Genomic DNA, 20,463 nt, shown 5'->3' with positions numbered 1-20,463 from the left:
CAATATCACCCCAAAATAATAATTTATTAATTGGTCAGATTTCACATAAATTATCAGCAACGATATATCATTACAAACTTATACACAGAACTTGGACAGACTTTACAAATCTGTTAGGAAGTTAGAATAGGCAGTGGAATACAGAGAGCAAAAGATAAAAATAGATCTGCCTAAAAAAGAACAAAGCTTGATAAATAGACTCAGGCCATATCTGAGCAACAGCTCAGGTACAGAATTCATGATCACATCATAAAGAAAAATTTTACTCAATCAAAAAAAGGCTTGATTGGAATGTAATTCAAAAGCAATAGAATAACACAGAGATGAAATAAGACAAGATGTCTTCTGACAGAAATAAGACGATTAAATCTGGAAATGGGATCATAAAGAGAGGTGATCAGACACCATTAAAGGTGAAATTCACCATAAAGCTCTTTAGGCACTGCACATTAAAATTATGTCGCACATCATCTGATAAAATTCTCTCTCTGAACTAAAACATATTGTTATAATACACATATTCTTGTTGTTACTGTCTTTATGTTGTGCTATGCACGATGCCACACAAACATACATGATCAATTCTTGCAATATTTTTCAAGCAGAAAAGAAGTCCAAAATCAACTCTGTGGATGTTCCAAACTAGGGACAAAACTGGAAAAGAAAAGAGCAGAAATACTTTTTTCTTTTAATCAACTTTTAAGTTACTGTTAATTAACATGCCTTCACATGTAATGTTTATACTGGGGGGGAAAACGTAGGTCTAAGTATTGGAATTAATGAGCTTGAAAGTCAGTGAAAATGATCATCAGAGCATTGATTTCCTGTAGTGTTCAACACATTCGGTCAGTACGGGGATAAAGTGACAGTTTCACTGTGAATATGTCTGATCTGGGACCAGCCCTATGACATAACTTATCAAATCTCCCAGAGAATCAAATGTCATTTTTTCATGTAGTCTCTTTTCAAAACAAAATCATTATATCTTCATTCAGAAAAAGTCGTTTGGTTGGTTGATCAGTGATGCTGAGTGACTATGAACTTGGCTAACAAACCTGAATTTGAATTTGGTTAAGTCACCCATAAGTCATTTGACCAAAAAAAAAAAGAAAAGAAAGAGAACAGAAAGGCATGTAGGGAGTCAGTGCAAAGTACCAGTCAAGACAGCAGGCAAACAGGAACGACTGTCTGGAGGGGGTGTTGAGCAAGCAGACAAAAACAAGGTGGTCCAGGCAAGTCTGTGATCTCACAAACTGATGCTCCTTTGGTGCTGTTTAAGGAATTCCACTTGTTTTTGTTTGCTCGTACTGTTCATCTGCCACGTTCCCCTTTTGTCTTCGTCTTTCACACTGTCTCCATCAGACAGACTGACTGCGTCACTAAGATGGCCCAGGTGCTCCACAGAATCGCTCTTCTCCAGGTCTGAGACGATGGTCTGAAGACTCAGAACAGAGAAGGAGTCAGAGCCACCCTTCGCCAACTCTACTGGGCTTTCCTGCTCTCTCTGCCCCCAGACACACTCCCTGTGTCTCTCGGCCCAGTCCATCGCCTTGGCAACACCCTGCTTAGCGTTAGTCCACTGGCTGTGTTTGAGCGTGTCTGCACAGGCCCCGGTCTCATTAGAGACACTGGTGCTGTTTGCCTCTGCTCCTACAGGAGGCCTCCTCCCTCCACAAGGCGCGTCTCCGTCTCCGTCTCCGTTTCCGTTTCCGTCGAGCTGGTCCTGCTCTCTCTGGGCGTGGATCTCCTCACTGATTCGCTCCAGGTTCTTCAGCGCGTCGGAATAGCCCAACTTTGCTTCAGCCACCTGTGCCTCCAACTTCATGACTCTTGATTTTTGATCCTGAGGGGGGAAAAACACATGAAACACACACATCTGTCATCAGTCCCTTGTTTCACCAAAGCTTTTATCATGTTCATATTGTGCTGACTTAGAGATTTGGAAAAAGTAAATCCAAGGTGGCAGTTTGCATGTTCTCCCTGTGTCTGCGTGGGTTTCCTCCGGGAGCTCCGGTTTCCTCCCACAGTCCAAAGACATGCAGGTTAGGTGAATTGGAGACACTAAATTGCCCCTAGGTATGAATGTGTGTGTGAGTGTGTTTGTCTGTGTGTCTGCCCTGCAATGGACTGGCGACCTGTCCAGGGTGTTTTCCCGCCTTTCGCCCTATGAGCGCTGGGATAGGCTCCAGCACCCCCCGCGACCCTAATCAGGATAAGCGGCTTAGATAGTGAGTGAGTGAGTGAGATCCAAAGTGAATGTGACACATGAATTTAAGGTGAAAGTTTTGGGGTTTGATTTAATATACACACAAAAACCCTTCAAAACCAGTGTATGACATGCAAGGTTTCACTGTAAAAGGGAGACAGAGGGAAGAAGGACAAACTCAGGTCCTCTGGCACCTGACTGATATTGGTAAAACCAGATTATCCTATGTGTGGAACACATCACTCCAAATCAAAGCCAAGAGACACCTCAACACATCCAACATTGCTTCTCCCAACACTTCAACTCTGCCTTAATCTTCCTGTACATTCTGCTTCCCTCACTCAAATTAAACAATAATGAATCTTCATTTAATGATATCTGAGATAATGACAAGAGCAGAGAGCAGGCTGAATTCAATCAGTAAGAGTCTAAGAGAGAAAATTAAGTGGTACAGGTAGGGAAACCAGACATACGAGGCTGTTTTCATTGGTGGATTAACAGTTCCTACTGTATTTCATCTCAAACTATCGCCCATGGAAATGTGAAAGTTACTGATAACAACGGTAATCCGTATATTCTTAACGTAGTAATTGCTTGTCACACACTCTTTCAACGGCCTGATTCCATCAAAGGTACCTTACCATATGCTCTTCAGTGGAGGTGGAAAGGGCTTTGTTGGGTTTGTTATCTTATAAGAGTAGGCCCAGAGCTCTGGACTGTGAGTAAAATGGAGTGAATATGCAATCTCTCTCTCTGTATATACGGTGCGGCCAGGGAAAACGCCTTGACAAACATACCACTGGAGTAAAAACATTTTGATTAATCCAGAATTTGTTGCCCAATTATTTGCATAGTGTAAGTTTGCAAATTCAAGAAACAGATGGTGAGCAATAGCTAAGAGAAAAAACTCCAGGCTGTTTTGGATCTTAACCGGTTCACCAGTAGCTGGCCGGCGACGGCAGCCCATGGATAACAGGTTTAAACTGGGGAAGTGCATCAGGAAGAAAAAGTGAACTGGGTAATGGGTCTCATCATTCAGACGAAGCGCTGGTCTGACACCGGTCCCCAGTGCCTAGCAGAGCGTTCAGTGGAGTTTCCCAGACTGGAACATGAGCAGGACAAACAGCTGCTGGACTCTGACCAAAATCACCAGGGATAATGAAGCTGAATGCTCTTTTTCAAAGGACAAAGTGCTTGTTTTGACAAATTACCTGTATTTTTATGTAAAAGACAGTCTCGACAGGGGGAGCCAGTGGTTTATCTTATGATTCATATGATGACTGAACAGAATTCATTTTATGAATATTCATGTATTTTGCATAATAAACACATACATTTAAATCATGAGTATACTTCTCTCTGGTCAGTAGAGGGTACAGAGTCTGTCTGGGTGTGTCAAAGCTGGGCATCACCAGTGCATATGTTATACTGACGTCACAGTTAATGTAAAGATGAAGATATTGAAATTTCCCCAACAGATGTTTAAAATGAGTCAAAATCTCCGTCTTCACCAATGATACCAAGAACTTCCTGAATATGCCTGAGACAAGCTGTACAAGGACAGAACATCAAAAGCCAGGCTATCTTATTACAAGCCACTTCCAAAGCATATTTTGCTGTAGATTGGAAGACATCCTGTTTTCTGTGATATGGTAATATAGGAAAGGCAGTGCAAAAAAACACTTGGTAATGTTAGTGAAGAGTGATGTTAATGAATGAATGGCTTCAGACAGACCTCCAGTACGTGGTTCAGCTGGGCTTTGAGCTCAAAGTAAGGTTTAGATTTGGCGATGGCTCTCTTCAAAGACTTCTGTAGGGCCTGCACCTGCGTCTCTGCCTCCTGGCACATGAGGGAGACACGCATGTGCTCCTGTTCACTGGACAGCCGTTCTGCCTCTGCCTCGTTCACCTGCCAATCACAGACACCCAGCGGTTTCTCACAGACAAACTGAACACTTTTCACACCAGAGAGACTAAATCAGTCTGCTTCAGCGTGGGAAAATATCAGAATACTCATTCTGTAACTGCACTACACAAATGACGACCTACAAAAACCCAGCCGTCAAGGGGAAACCATAGAGCCCTTTTGGTCTTTTTACTTTGGCAGTAACCACAGAGGGGGTGGGTGTGGAAGGGTTGTGGTGGGGGCACCTTGGCAGTGGCGCTGTTAAGCATCTCCTGCCACGCGAGATCCAGTTTGTTCTTGTCTGCCTTGAGTCCCTGTTCAGCCACAGACACCATCTCCCGGGCGGCCGTGTGCAGGGAGACGGCTCTCTCATAGCGGAGCGCTGCTCTCTGGATCTCCTGCTGCGCCTGGGAGGAGCAGAATATGTAGGGTGTATAAAGTGATTTTTGTAAAGGAAACTCTATGTGAAATGATTGCTCTACGCCAGGTTACAAACTCAGCTTAACAGTGGAGTCAGTTTGTCTCTGAAGGAGTGCGATACTGTAAAAGAAAACCGGGCAGGTTTTGGCATTTGCAAAGGGAGAGTTGAACATATAAAAGTTCACACATTGACTCAGAGCTAGTGACAGCCCACAGAGCATGTATGAGAATGAAAAAAAAGTACCTACGGCACCAAATCATTACATTAATGACTGTCTCTACTAGAATCTATTCTGTCATTTTTCATTTAGGGCAAAGTGCATGCTGTTCTGAAAGCCACTGCACAGACAAACCAACTCTTAAACTCATTACCGTTCTGAAAGAGCAAAGATGTTGTCTCTGTATAATTCACAGAGTGTTTGAACAGGAAGTTGTGACTTAAATGAGCTGTAACTGAGTAATGGAATAATGGAACACAGCAGGGAGGTGGAGGAGTGGGGGGCAGAGGACATGCGAAAGTATTTAATGTCGTTACTGTATCTTAGTTGGGGGGGGGGGGGGGGGGGGGGGGGGGGCGTCAAGAGAATCGAAGTGACTTATCTATTCTGCTCTTCATTTGGTAAATGTTTATACAAATAACACAAATGTCCTCTGAGGTTCTGCTATAATATCCATTAGCGGAGAGAATGAGCCTGGTGCCCGTACCGCTTTGGCCATTCTCCTTGCCTCGTAGTACGGCCTGGCTTTCTCGATGCAGCCGCCCAGCTGAGTGGACAGCACGTTGAGTTTTCTCACAGACTCTGAAAGCACCTTCCCATGGCTCTCCCTAGCCTCCTAAACACAAGAGAAACCAGACAGAGAAATTACACTCATATTTATTAAAGTCAGTGTTCAGATCAATCACTTTCATCAACCAACAAATATGTAAACACCCCCCCCAAAAAAAACCCCCACAAGATTGCTTCTCAATCCAAACGCTGTCCCATGTCAGGGCTTCACGGGGTTAAACAGGCATGAGGAAGAGCACGAGCAGGAGGTTGACAAAACAATAAAAATAACACTGGCCCACTGTGGACAAGAGTCCTTGGCAATGCTCTAATGAGCACAAAACCTGTCTGATGAGGGGAAGAAAGTGCTACGGTCTGACGGGTCTTCTTTTACACTGTTCTCTTCATTTGAAAGGCCTTCAATCTGAAGAATGTCAAATGCAGCCTTCAAACTCTCACACGTTCAACATGGCGTTGGATAACGTTGTGGGGGCAGGTATTCTGTGGGACTCTCTAGGGTTTATTTATTACTCTACACAGAGGAACTAAAAGTATGGAATATGAGGTCGTATGTCATTTCTTTAAAATGTTCTTAGCTTTCCAAGAAATTCCCGATGCCATATGCAGCACTGAATAGATTTAAGAACTGTTTCATAACATCAGTGATAAAGTCAAACATATTACATAGCCTCTCCAGTTCTTATCAGACATTCTGGTATACGATGCCAATGAAATTTCCACCTCATTTCACTCTCAAAGAACTACAGACTCCTAAAAAAACCCAAAAAAACAGAAGTCTAATATCTGACAAGAGTCCAAGGTTTATTAAGCAGAATTCCTAATGAGACAGAAGCTTGTAAAAGGAGGACACAAGCCCTTAGTACTTAATATATATATTCACAGTTTTTGTGTTTGGTGTGTTTCCATCATTTTTTCAACTGCTTGATAGGCAAGGTACCAGAGAGCATCTTTCTGCTGTCAAGAAAGGAGCGCTCCAAAGAATGGATCCATTAGAGGCCATTCAAATTTGTACAGCAGCATTCCAAGAAAGACGGAAGAAGTTCTGGGAGCAATTCCAAACAGAAACACTGTTACATGTGACTTGCTGTTATACTTCTGCTTCAAATCAAATGGAACAAATGAAAATGTTAACTTCTTTAGAGGGAAAAAAATACTACACATACATAAAAGTGTACGTGAGAAGGAATGTTGTGTATCCCGATTATCAAAATGATCAATTTTGGAGTCTCAGACATTGCTGAAATTCCACTCTGTCTTTGTTACGTCCCCTCCATAGCCACTGTTCAAAATGTGGTGAGAATAAAACACCAGCAGTATCAGAATGAAGACTCAGCTCATTCAGTTCACAAATTACTGGTAGCAGAGGAAGAGATGCAATGAGATAAGGTTCACTGGAAGCACAGAATCAGTGCTCTCACATGTAAGCAATGAGGTGTCAACAACTTGCGACCACAACATCACATCAATCGAGTAGATGCACCATCAAGAACTGCTTGCTTTCCTCTGTAACCTTTTGTGAAACTCCAAAACACCCTCAGCATGTTAGAGTAGTTCATTGTTTCCAACCTCATTTCACTTACATTCAGTTCCAGTTCAAGAAGGTTAATCTTCTCGCTGGCTTCGTTCAAGTTTTCCAGCTCCTCCTGCGCGAGGGAAATGAGGACAAAATCATAATCCTTAAAAACATAATGCTTACATTTTTTTTCAGCTAGGATTAATGCGATTATACAGACTTACATCTGGAATGTATACAAACACGTGAATTAGTGGGAATGAGAATTAACTCATCAAGCACTTGTCTTACCGTATCCAACCAAACCGACAGACAAGTTTGTGCTAGTCTGCCTCAAACTGACAGTTTCGTTATGAGTAATGAAGGTATTATTAGATAACAAGCTACCTGTATCCTTGGATCCAGGTCTTCGTGTTCCTCGTGTCTTTCTCCCCTCAGTTGCTCTACCTCCTCGTTCGTCTCCTTCACGACTGTTATTGTGGACTCCCCATCAGCGTCTCTGTCTTCATATTCCATCACCTCGTCCTCCGCACACTTACAAGATCGGTCCACTCCTTCTTTTATTCCATCGGCATTATCCGAGTCCCCGGGTTTTTCACAGTAATCGGCTAGTTCCATTCCAGGCCTAATAAAACTCGCCTGGCTTGTAAAAGCAACTATTCAGCTATTTCCATTCTGAAATGATCGTAAACACAATTTACTTTTACAAGAGGCTTATCTGTGCTGTCTAAACTGCCTTAATAACTTGCAGGGATAATTGTAATAACAGGTTTCCTACCCCAACCAATATAGCTAGCAAGCAAACTGGCGAACTGATAAAAACTTCACATCACATAACGAATAATACTTCGAATGAAACTTTGGAATGAAGTGAACTGCAAAAATATAATTCAAAAGACCTACTCTTATGCCCGCATAATTCCAACACTTTGTTCCATTTTTTTTTTCATTTCAACACATCCCTCTTCAGTTAGCTACCGTGTTTACACATGCTCTGAGCGGAAACTGTAAATATAAAACGCAGAGAGTGGTTTGTACTTTCACGGATACCGTAGACTTCGTACGTCACAGATTATGAGAAGGGAGGGCAGTGCGCGTTAATACATTTTGTCATATACACCAAGAACCATTGGTCAACATTTTGGTATTGTGGTGAGGTAAAATTGTAATGGACTTGGCTAGAAATTTTAATTGATTATATTGTCTCTCATTGCTCTCTGTATCTTGAAAATATTCTGTTCAATAGTTTTGGAAGGATAAAGTAAAGCAGAAATAGCTGTATTAACCTAACTATAATGATAGCTGTATTTCATGTTCATAAGCAGAAATTCAGCAATTCCAAGCCTGTATTCACCACTCTTCATTCCACCAGCGGAAATGCTCTGAAGACTGAACATTTGCAAACTGTTGAAGGTGTGTGTGTAACTGTACTCCAGCTGCATTTTATTTGTTTAAAGTATGCTTTACATATCTTTTGTGTTTCTACAAATAGATAAACTGGGGTGTGTGTGTGTGTTTACATATGTTTTGTGTTCCTACAAATAGATAAGCTGGGATGTGCATGTTTGGGGGGGGGGGGGGGGGGGGAGGTGCATAAAGACCTATTTCACCTGAAGGAAATATTTTCCAGTATTCAAAATAAAACCACTGGTACTATTCAAAACATTCTCCAAACAGCTGTCCCCAGATGACCTGACACCTGACATCTCACCAAAAATGTATTTATTAAAAACTGAATCCATTTTCACAGATAATTCATGGATAATAAGAATTCTCTTGATCATGAAATGACTTAACAAAACTGCCAGACAAATTGAGGAAGTTAAAACCCAGAGGGCATGTGGCTCTGCTAAAGTTCATAGGGGCTTTTACTGAAGTTTACGGCCTGGCTATTTTCCCCATGCCTTGAACATATACGTCCTATTTCTAAAAGTGGCCCCAAGTTTAAGCCCAATAACCACTGAAGCATCTGTGTGAGCAGTAGTCTTTCTCCAGTGTTGCTCACAGTTAGACTGTGTACATAAGCTCATATGTACTGATGTATCCTGATAGGCTGCACGCTGATGGTCATATAGTACATGATATAATAAATGTTATATAGATGCATTTGAACTAGAACAACGTCTGTTACTGTTTCTCTCTTTTTCTCTCATTGCTGGTTAACACTGCCAGTGTTTTATTTATGTTTATGGCGCAACTTCACTTTTCTAATCCAAAAGTTATACCACAACTTGGTGTCTTTTTTATATAATTTAACTCTTCTTCTTGTAGATTCTTCTTTGAGTGTTTTTCTTATTGTGAACATTGCTAACTCTGACTTTAACTCTAATCCTAAGGCACAGTAGAACAGAAACACACCAGGTACCAGTAAGCAATGCACTTTGTGAACACAAGACCTCACAATAAAGTGAGATAACAAGGGGGTATTCCAGAAAGCAGGTTTAGCGAAAACTCAGTTAGTTAACTCAGAGTAAGTAGTAAACCTCCTAAAAGAAGAGTCCTATGGCTTCATTCTCTTAGCAAAAGAAAGCTATATTGCTCTTCTGTTAGGAGGATTACTTCTTGCTCTGAGTTAACTAACTCAGAGTTTTCACCAAACCCAATTTCTGGAATATCCCCCAGAGGAGTGTTTATAGAAACAGAAAACAAGTCTAAATGAAGTAAAACAGCTGAAACACGTGACTGAATAATTAACTGAGTGAACCAGTGAGACAGAACACTGACTAAACCAATGAAAACAGGACCCTAAAGGACCAGCAGAGGGGGCAAGTGAGGACAGAGGCAAGATGTAAATTTAATTTATGCTGATTTAGAGAACATGTTTGGTTTCACTCAATATTTTCATACTTTTAGCTGAATTCTACAGCAATATTTATACTTGTGAACAAAAACACATATTTTCATTCAAATATAAAGTTCTTCTGAAAAACAAAAAAAGCTGTCAAATCACATTTGTCTATGTTATGTTTGAGACCATTTAAAGATTTTGTAGGGCAACTTGGTGGCGCAGTGAGTAGCACTATTACCTCACAGCAAGAAGGTCCTGGGTCCGATTCCTAGCTGGGTGGCTGGGGTCCTTTTTGAGGAGAGTTTGCAGGTTCTCCCCCTGTCTGTGTGGGTTTCCTCCCACAGTCCAAAGACATGCAGGTTAGGTGAATTGGAGACACTAAATTGCCCCTAGTTATGAATGTGAGTGTGTTTGTCTGTGTGTCTGCCCTGCGATGGACTGGCGACCTGTCCGGGGTGTTTCCCTGTCTTTCGCCCTATGAGCGCTGGGATAGGCTCCAGCACCCCCTGCGACCCTGATTAGGACAAGCGGCTTTGATAGTGAGTGAGTGAGTGAAGATTTTCTTCTCGGTTTCAGTTGAGACAGGTGTTTCCTGTCAAAGTTTTGCATTTGCATTAAAGGGAGAAATGGGTTTATCCTGTACCTGACAAAAACCTCCCGTACAACCTCTAAGCCTATCCAGGGCATTCTGATACTCTTTTATGGAGCAGACCATGTGAACTGTTCTGAATCCTACTTCCTTTTTTTTTTTTTAACAATATTTGTTTGTCAAAATCTTTTTGCCAAAATTTGTCCAAAATTGCTACACATAGAAGGAATTATATAATTATATTATTTTTAAACTGTGTTTCATTTTTTGCTTTAAATTTCTTTTTATGGACCATTTCAGTGCTAAAAAAGCGGCTGTGACTCTAGACAGTGGTGGCTTTGTGTATCTCTGTTTCCTAAAATAACACTCAGACTATTTTTATCAGTCACACACTTCATGCTTCAAAATGTACTGCAGAAAGTCTCCAAAATAAATTATACAGAGTTAGAATAATAAAACTGTCCACGTCTCAAGTGAATACAAACAGAAAGACAAGACTGGTTAAAGACTCAGTTGTTAAAAGCATTTTGCTTTATTATTCTATAGATTTGTTCCACTGAAAAGGCCAGGAGCCCTGCAGTACCACTTCAGAAATGATTGACAGTATCAGATATCTACACCCATCATACAAATAGAAAAAGGCAACTTCACCATTTTTTGAAAACATGTCAGTTAATCATCACAACTAACGCAAACACCACTGACAACTCATTTAACACAGATAATCAAAATTACAAGGCACTTAGGACTGGAAAAAAAGTGAAAGGAAAGCCACATTTTTACAGTCAAAATATGCATAAACATCCTAATTCTCCCTGTAGAATGGATACAGAATTGTGGCGCTGGAAAAAGAAAACTATGGCAGTAGCCGATTCCTGGACCATTAATCTCATTATGTCCGCTCACAGCATAAAACACACACATATCACATGATCCTGAGAGATGGGTAAAGTGGTATTATTCTATGCTATGGTCTTTGGTCGAACATTATATGTTGCTCTGAGGTTTCTTTTCATGTTGTCTCCTCGTGCATTCTGACATTTGTTTGTCTCTATGCCAGAGCAGCCATGACATCATCTCTATAGTGGCAAAGTTCCTTATGGTTGTTCAACTCTTCAAATACTGAATGCAACTTAAAACCCTTTTGTTGCATAAATATTCCACAAAGTTATAGGAGACTATAAATGCACACCCTGCCAGTAAACCCATATTACAATGAGAATATATTTAACCAATACCCTGTTCCGCTCGGCCAGCCAAGGCCTTGCATCCCATCCGTTAGCTCCCAAGTCTGACTGCTGTGTATGGAGAATGAACGTGTCTTTTACTCATGTCTTTTACTGGGACTAAACCAGCTGCCCTCAGCTCCAGCTGGGGTCATACTTTGTCCAACCGACAGGTGGCGCTATAAAAATTCTCTTTCCGCGTGACAGGAAACTAACCACGCCTCTGTAACCTGCACGTGGCACCCCTGACTTCAGGTCATCCATCACGCCCAGGTTACGGGCCAGTGTTTTAAAACTGTCCGGACTGGAATACTGCACACGAAACGGACCAGGTCCAGTCAGTTTTCCTCCCGTTAGCTCCTCTGCCCTCACCAAAGGAGCACCATAAACTTCCTTCTCAAACATGTCATTGTATTTTGTCTGCTCCAAGTAAGACAGGTCCAGTTTGGTAAAAGGCACATATTCTGAGTTGAGTCTGATAAAGCGTAAGTATTTATCGTAAAACTGGCCAAGGCTCACGCCTCGGCGGCCAAACGTTAAAGTCCTGGATATTTCCGGCCGTATGCAAGATCTGTCTTTTCGCTGATCGGGTTGACGCATCCAGTCATCCCAGAACGAGGCCGGCCATTTTGGCTCAAGCTCGTCCCACAGATCTTTCAGCAGCATCCACCCCAGTCCTGGGAAAAAGTCTGTCCTGTACAGAACGCTGGCTTTCCCCGGGTCTACGTATCCCTCACGACCGTTATCGTTCCAGGCCGACACACACCACAGGGTCGGGTCGGACTTCAGAACTGGATAGAGTGCTCTGAAGTACTCAAAGAAATCAGGTGCCACCTGAGACAAAGCAAAGGAACGCATCAGTTCAAAGGTCATGTCAGGATGCTGGGCACACAAGAGCAATACTGAAACAGGCTGTGAGTTATACAAAGGAGATAAAACATTACAGAGAGAGCAATCTGCATGCAAATAATTCATCTTCAATTGTTGGGTTTCACACTGGAAAAGGGAAAACTGATTTCCTTGATTCTCTTTCTATTTTTTTAAATACTTTGATCACACAGTGAAGGATGCACACTAATGTTATTTTTCAAATGGATGTAGCTGCGTTTTCAGTCCAGCTGATCCAGTGGTTTCTTGAGTTTAGTGGCACGACACTGTTTGCTTAAAGAAACCTGCTGGCTCATAGTACTGTCCTGGGTTTGCCCAAAACACACATCACAGCAGACATGCCTGGACAGCAAGAGGGACAGACAGGTGGACTCACAGACATTCCTCAACAGTGAGAAGAGGGACAGGCAGGCAGACTCACAGACGTGCCAGGACAGAGAGAGGAGAGACAGACAGGTGGACTCACAGACATGCCAGGACAGAGAGGAGAGACAGACAGGTGGACTCACAGATATGCCAGGACAGAGAGAGAAGAGACAGACAGGTGGACTCACAGACATGCCTCAACAGTGAGAAGAGAGACAGGCAGGTGGACTCACAAACATGACAGACAGTAAACGTGCCATTCATAGCTAATTCTTTTAAGGAGGAAAGCAAAGGTTCTTTACATCTGCCACTTTTCAAACTTGTCCAGGTGTTCAGGTAATATCCCTACAACTAGTGCAAGCTTTGTTTTGGCAACTGTGACTTGAATTAGATGCACCAGCACTAAATCAACCGAGTGCACACATATCAGTAAGAAAAGGCTAGCTAGCATAAGCTAGCAAAGCAAAATAATGTATTTTCGAAGTCAATAGGCTACCAATGATCTTATAACTTATCTGTCTAAGAGAAAGAAGCCCCCTCACAAGTGAAAAATAACAGATGAAACATACTATTGTTTTGGTTGTTTGTTTGGCTGTGCTCCTACAGTGAGTGTGATACAATGATCAAAATACAAAAAAGTATATTCACGTTTAAGACATTTGACATTACATGTGAGTAAATAACCACTGTCCTTTTTTGGTTTTGACAATATTTTAAAAAACTGACTATCCATATAGATGAACCACTTTATATGTTCCTCACAAAATCCCATTTTGACTTAATGCAAAGACTGGAGATATAACAGTGTCTGTAAGCTACCTCCAAATCATCCTCCACAATGATTACAGATGAGTAGGAGAAAGAGTGGAAGATCTGGTTGAGAGCCCAGCGGTAGTGTCTGGAGATTTTGTAGTAACCCTGAAACTTCTTATGGTCCGGTCTCACGGAGATATCGGAGAGGTCAGGCTGCTTAATGTGGGTCACCTGGTCGCCATAGGAACTAATGACATTAGCTGTGTCTGTATGCCCACAGTCCTGACTCACTACGATTGGAAAGAGTTCGGCAGATGGGCGGTACTCAATTAATTTGTCCAGACAACGTTTCACCGTCACACGGTTGCAGGCGATGACCAGCACGGGAATGACGGCTTGGGAGGGGTCCTCGGCTTCTGATTGGCCGTTCAGTCCCCCGTCATTCTGCTGCGACCACAGAGACCTATGGCTCTTTATCTGTAGAAGGATTTTCCTCTGTGCCTCAAGCTCCGTTTCAAAAGCACTGATCATACGAATCATGTCCTTGGCGATGTTTCCACGCCCACCGCCCGCCTCCTGTTCGGAGGGAGGGCGCCCCCACAGGACAAAGATGAGTATAGCATTCCAGGTAATAAACAGAAAAGCGCTACAAACTATAACGGAGCTTCTCTTTCGGAGCATGGCCCAACACCTGAGAGGAGACAGGGGACAGGAAGGGACAGGAAGCAGGATGCGGGAAGGGGGGAGGGGGAGGTCTGGAGTAATTCTCTGATAAACAGTTTGTCACAAAGGGTTCAGGTAAACAAGTGGTCAAATGTCCTCACATACTGTACATCAGGAGTGTCTGAAACATTGTGGCCGGAGTCAGCTAAAGCAGAGTGTGACTGGACAAGAACGGAACCTTGAAAAGCAAGCTTCTCAAGTCAGTCCTCTCCCCTCATTCTGAAAACAAACAGACAACAAATACAGAACAGTAAGACGGAGTGCAAAGAAACACTCAACACAATTTTCAAATGATATGTTCTAAAACACACTGACTCAGTGACTTCCACAACAAGCAACATTACTCAAACATAACATCCATTACAACTTCAGATCTTCAAGTCACTCTAACGAAGTTTGTTTCAAAACAGGCTGTTTATCCTTCCTGATCATGGATTTTGTGCGTGACGTATCAAGTTACAACATTAATTTTAACCTGACACCCTGGTAGCCTATTTTGAATTGCAGGGGGGGCGTTGAAATACCATGACTGTCATGTTAATATACTCACCCGAAACACACAGTTGGTACTTACAGGATGAGTTCAAATCAAAATTCACTCAAAAACTAATTACTCTGCGTTTTGAGATACGCTTCAACAATGCTCATAAGCCAGTGTTACGCTATTTACTTCTTTTCATATTAATCATTAAAAATGGCCAATAACAAAGTATCTTCATTTGTATATCGCAACTTTATTAGATCATAGCAAACTTCAGTACGCTGTAAATCCTGTCTGAATGCCAGGATATCCGTGTATCGATTAGCTCACCTGTGGCTCGTCACGAACAATACAGACATTCAAATCATTCTTTTCCTCGAGCCTTCCGCTCGGTTACAATTTTGGACTTCAGGAATATTGAAACAAATACCCTGATAACATCCACAAGTTAATGTTTTACTAAATGAACACAAAACAACACCCATCGTGACATTCTAGTGATAACGTTATCTTGATTAGGAGGGCTTCCTTCACCCATATTGTAACTTGATTTCCGCGTAAGACAGTTCTTTACCTGTATGTCTTCTCCTTGGGACGATTCGTTGCATGTTTTCGCCTTAATAATTATCGTCTGGTCTTTAATTTCAGGAAGGCATGAAAGGGGCATTGTGTTTCATCAGACTCTTTACGATCAACTTCCATTCGTAATAATTTCTCCTCAAGCTTTGCTCAAGAATGCAGACCCATAGCTCACTTCCGGCGTAACACTCAGGAAGTCCCGCCTCTCAGCGTTACCTTAAGAACATCCGTCTGTAGTTTATGAGTAAAGCTTAAGACTTATGAGTAAAAGTTAAGTTTAGTTTAATTTCATTTAATTTAATTTTTGTGACAATCATTTTTGTACATTTCTGTACACTATTGTACGCTCGCAATATATAATGATCATCTTCGTCCATGGAGAGCCCATGAAATATAACATGAAGTGAACCACTTGGTAATACAAGTCAAGTTCAGTGTCAGATAATATGCTGTCCTACAGTCATGTATTTTAGGTTCACTTTGATATAATTTATTTTTCCTCATGGCTGCCTGCACACAATCGTTTTGTTCACGGCTTCCTAGACCCAAACCGTACCCCATGCTGTACAGAGTGCAGAGGCGGCAAGGCGAGGGGTAGAAGGACAGGGGTACTGTGTAGTCTTGGAGAAAGCTCGGTGTCAAAGACCCCGCACTAGGGCACAGTGCCAGCAGCCGGAGGAGGAACAGAGACGACGAAACCCGCCTTATCAGCACGTGAATTGGTAGGCTACTATAGCTAATCTTTGTGAACTTGTGTATTATGTACGTCTTTACGTACAGTGAGTATGTTTTGTTTCAGTAGCTGAGCTGTAATTCAGATGTGTGCTGACAGGCCCGCGCCCAATACCCGAGAGAAAATTATCCCCGTACCCCCGCCAAAAAACCAACCCCTATTTCATCCCACTGTCGCAACTGCGCTTTTAAGAGTCAACGGTCATAACGCGTTAAATTCAGCGTATGTACCGCGGAGGCACGAGATTTCTGCACTCTGAATAAAACGGATACATACAATCAACCAGTTCAGTGCCTTTTGCCACTGTTTTTCTATAATGGCACCGTCAGTCTACAGACAGAGTTCCTCTCTTCCACCTTTTGTGAAACATCGTTACCAAATTCATCAACAAGCGATGACAAAAATGCCGGGGCAAGTACGTCATACCTCATGCTCGTCATATCTGTCACCCACATCATAGGCCTTGATTCCAACACAAGCCTATCGATCACCTTATACAGTCTACCCAATGAATGACGCAGCAGAAGCCATGTATAATATGTCTAAGAGCATTACTCTGTCACTGAATGCACACATACATATGTACATACATACATACATACTACACGAATTCCCACCTCCTCATTGTGTGGGATGTACAGATGCTTTTGTTCCCTTGAAATCCAACGGGGGGATAAAATCAACCTAAATACATTGTTTATCATTTAAAAGGTTTGGTTAACATACAGTGATATAACAACTGAGCTAAACTTAAAACTTAGTAAAAAGCTGGTTTGCATAGATTCAACTTTTAGATATACCAAAAGGTATAATTTGCACAAAAATATGTGAATTGCTCTATACTTTTAAGTTTTCCTTTTATTGTTTTATTTATTTACAATGTACATCACCAAAAATTGTACAGAAAATGCTTTCTTCCCTGGTAACGTAAAGTTTGTTAGTTTTAAGGCGCTGCAGCACTAAGAAATAAAAGTGATGTAGTCCAATGCTTTTGTCTATGCAATGTCAGGAAAACATGTGACCAAAAAAAAAACAAGCCACTGTAGAGCTTTCAGGTCAAATGTGACAGTGACTGAGTTACTCATGCTAATTAACACAAAGATGCAAAGCACTGAAAAAAAACTGGAATGACAGGAAAAGGAAAAGAAGAAAAGACAGCATGTTATTGTAGTAGAGATCTGTCAGAGGTAAACTATTTTTCTTGTTCAGCTCAGAATTATTGCCACGTACAAATGATACCCATGTGTTCATTTGTTTGTTGGTTGGCTGATTTGCTGATGTGTGTGTGTGTGTGTGTGTGTGAGGGTTACATTGTTCCTTTAAATATGTGCATTTGACATGGCTTGTTATGTATTTTTATAAATGCTTAAAGTTGTCTCTTGCGGTCTCCTGTCAGGACTGGTTTTCATCATTTCAAAGATAATTTCTTCTTGTGGAAGAAAGAGCTAAAGCTAAAATAAATCCTAGAGGAATTCATGTGTTGTTTCGATATGTTCTAGAGTGTGGAATCCTCTAAAGCTAATCTGAAATCTCATCAGAATTCTTCCTTCTTACACAAACTAGAGGAAGATGTAGTGAAAGAATGAGTATGGAAATAATTTGGTTTTTTTCTTAAGACCATGACACAAGTCCTAAAAATATTTATGTGCTTTACGATCATTTATATGCCTTAGAAGCAGATCACAGCAAGAATATTACCCCTCACAAGTATAAGAAGCCTTTGTATAGACATAGAGAGAACTAATGTGAATCCCAGTTGTTATGAATTGTGGAGACTGCCATTACGCAAACCTATACAGTACAATTTGTTTTCTTTGAAAAGTATAGCTGCAAAGATCATTTCCATGTCTGAATGCACATTTGTCAAACGCATACAAGCCTTGGTAAAATTAGATTTTAATCTGTTTTCATATCTCATAAGTTATCACTGATTTCAGTCATTCAGCCACAGCCAGTCAGAGCTGCTTCCCCTGGCATCACAAGCCCATGCAGCATATGGCTGAAAAACAAAACTGTAGAAACTGTGAAATAACGCCATTCAAATGTTCAGATGAACAGCAGAGCATGGCGGTTTTTAGTTGTGGAAACAAAATGTCAGTATGAAACAATGCTTTCCAACAAAAAAATAATGTCAACATTTGTCATTAAAACAGACTGTGGAAGTGCCATTTCTTCATTTATCTTTGTTTTGGTAAACTCCGTTTGTAAAATGTAGAAGTTTGCACTGCTCACAGCCAAATGTCTCTTCAGTGCGTCCAGCCTTCTTCTCTTTAACCCGAGCTCCTCTGACCCTGTGTATTTGGCCGTAATTCTCTCTGCTACCAGGTTTTATGGTTCGAGTGGGGTTGTAAAGTTTGGGGGGTTGGGTGGGCGGTGGGGTCTGTCTCCCCCCTGTGGCCGCACGTTGGGAAGGACTACGAAGGTCAAGATTCCCACAAGCATCAGTGCCACCACCACAGCGATGATGGCTGCCACCACAGTGTAGTAGCACTGATTGGAGAAAAACATCCTCTGCATGCGACCCCTGGCCCTGTTTGGGGGTCTCCCAACGTCCAAGCTGGTCACTGGAGCCATGCCTTCCTCCATCGCCCCCAGGGAAACACCTCTGTCAGCCTCCTCCTGTCCCTCCGACCTCTTCACTTTGGGCAGGTTCAGGCTGTGTTTGGTGTGGCTGCTCTGCGTTTTTGGGTTCTTGAGCACTAGTTTGCCTTTGCTGCGTTTAAAGCGCACGGACATTGCCCTCTGCATTTCTGGCGGGAGGTGACGAAAGACGTCCTGGTTGTTGTCGAGGTGCGGCAGGTCGCGTCCGTGCGGCACCTCAGTGAGGCCGCGGCAGACAGGGCACGAGAGCGACTTAAGCTCCAGTGAGTTGACGTTAATTCGAGCAAGACACTCCAGGCAGAAAGTGTGCCCGCAGGCCAGCAGCTTGGGTGCCTTAAACACGTTGTCATATGAGCAAAAGCACACAGGACATTCCGTCTCAACCTCGTCGTCGTCAGGGTACCCAGCATCCCTGTGACTGTTGTCGTGGCGACGGCGACGCCCCTCCTCGCTCCTCCCTCGCTCCCTCCGTTCTCTGTGCTCCCTTTCCCTCTCTCTCCTCCTGCCACGTGGCTCGGCGTCGCTGCTGCGGCTTCTGCGATGACCTTTGCTGCGTCTCTCTGACCTCTCCGGAACCTTCTCCCTCCCATCCAGCTGGGGTTTGACGTTCTGTCTGGGCTTGCTGCCCTGCCCCCCTTCATTGGCCTTTCTGTCACTCATGGCGAAAGGCGGACACAGTGAGCAGATGGGAAAGTTTAATGGACAGACCTGTGGGAGAGCAACATTTCTTACCATCAGATCACTCAACTTAGGGAATTAAGTTTGTAATGCAAGTGACATACTGACTCTTTAATGACTTACATCAGAACTGTAGACTGTTTTTTTGTGTGTGTTTATATACGTTTTTGGCATCTAGATGAATTCATTTTTGAATGGATAAAAACTGCTTTTGATGAGACAAAAAAAAGAAAAAAGCATATTTGTGAAAGAAATGTGAGTGAATTTTAAAAAAAAGTTTTAAAATAAAGCTCTTCATAAAGTGTCTGAACCAGACCGTCAAGCTTATAAATCAGCTGAGCGGAGGCAGATAAGGCTTAGATAAAACAGAAAATTCTTTTCAAATTCCAATCACAGCACAAAGACCTTAAGTCAAAATCATCCTCTCCTGGTACACCACTGGCAAGAGGTTGGTTTACTGTGAATAGACACTGTAACACTGCTTTATCCTTGTGAATTTTCATAGCTTCAAACATTTCTCACAAACAGGGCTCCTTGGGAATAAAATGACATTCTTTGCCAATAGCGCCCTTCATTAGGAATGTTTTGTGTTTTGATGACACACATATCAAAACTTTCAGCTGCTACCACCCGCTGCCGATATGTTAATGAAAAGGTCAATCAGTCAGTCATATTCTAAAATTAACAAGGTTATTAATCATCAGTCCTCGGTAAAACTGTGTTTTTTTAATGTTGTTAAGCTGCATCAATCCTCAGGTCTCCACACAGAGAAACAGAAGTCACGTAAAAGAATATTTAATAACACAAACAAAACACACAGACATGGTGTGTGTGATCCACTCCTGCTCTCGTTACTACACTAGTCTTACTCAGACGTCAACGTCGCAGTGTTCACAAAGTAGTGTCCAGTTGTTCTATACCTACCTGGTCAGATATTAGCGAAAGTCTTTTTGTGATAATGATAAAGAAAACAACTGTATTTACCTGATGAGGTAGAGTTGTGTGGAATTATATGTGATCCTGTCCAGCCATTTTCCAGCAGTTTAAACTGCTGTCCACTTCATTGCCAATGCCGTCCGACTGAAAGAGCCAGAGGTAAACAGGTAAAGTTAATTGACTTCACACCTCGCCTGTTCCAGTCGTCCCCCCTCCTCACTTCCTTATACATTCATTTCCTTCTTCTCTTGGCTCCTCTCTGTGCATACTTTCTTCCTCTGAATATTTT

The 20,463-nt window shown here is 42.1% G+C and overlaps 3 protein-coding genes across 3 annotated transcripts; all 3 read right to left on the bottom strand.

Moving 5' to 3' along the window:
• Positions 1-742: 742 nt before the first annotated feature.
• sh3bp5la (SH3-binding domain protein 5-like, a) lies at positions 743-7,422 on the bottom strand. Its single transcript, XM_030781631.1, has 6 exons — positions 7,221-7,422; positions 6,901-6,963; positions 5,238-5,366; positions 4,358-4,519; positions 3,942-4,115; positions 743-1,843 (listed from the first exon to the last, which is right to left on the bottom strand). Exons 1-6 carry the CDS (start codon positions 7,347-7,349, stop codon positions 1,247-1,249), a joined length of 1,254 nt encoding a protein of 417 aa, XP_030637491.1. The 5' UTR covers positions 7,350-7,422; the 3' UTR covers positions 743-1,246.
• A 4,147-nt stretch (positions 7,423-11,569) lies between these two features.
• mgat1a (alpha-1,3-mannosyl-glycoprotein 2-beta-N-acetylglucosaminyltransferase a) lies at positions 11,570-15,394 on the bottom strand. The gene is made up of 3 exons (XM_030782368.1): positions 15,222-15,394; positions 13,510-14,385; positions 11,570-12,270 (listed from the first exon to the last, which is right to left on the bottom strand). Exons 2-3 carry the CDS (start codon positions 14,122-14,124, stop codon positions 11,572-11,574), a joined length of 1,314 nt encoding a protein of 437 aa, XP_030638228.1. The 5' UTR covers positions 14,125-14,385; positions 15,222-15,394; the 3' UTR covers positions 11,570-11,571.
• Positions 15,395-18,287: 2,893 nt separating this feature from the next.
• On the bottom strand, positions 18,288-19,220 carry rnf183 (ring finger protein 183). The gene has a single exon (XM_030783019.1). It carries the CDS (start codon positions 19,218-19,220, stop codon positions 18,288-18,290), a length of 933 nt encoding a protein of 310 aa, XP_030638879.1.
• Positions 19,221-20,463: the final 1,243 nt, after the last annotated feature.

Source organism: Chanos chanos, chromosome 8, assembly GCF_902362185.1.
Source record: "Chanos chanos chromosome 8, fChaCha1.1, whole genome shotgun sequence".
Taxonomy (NCBI): Eukaryota; Metazoa; Chordata; class Actinopteri; order Gonorynchiformes; family Chanidae; genus Chanos; species Chanos chanos.
Note: the sequence above shows the minus strand (reverse complement) of the source record. Positions and strands in the feature narration are given on the sequence as shown.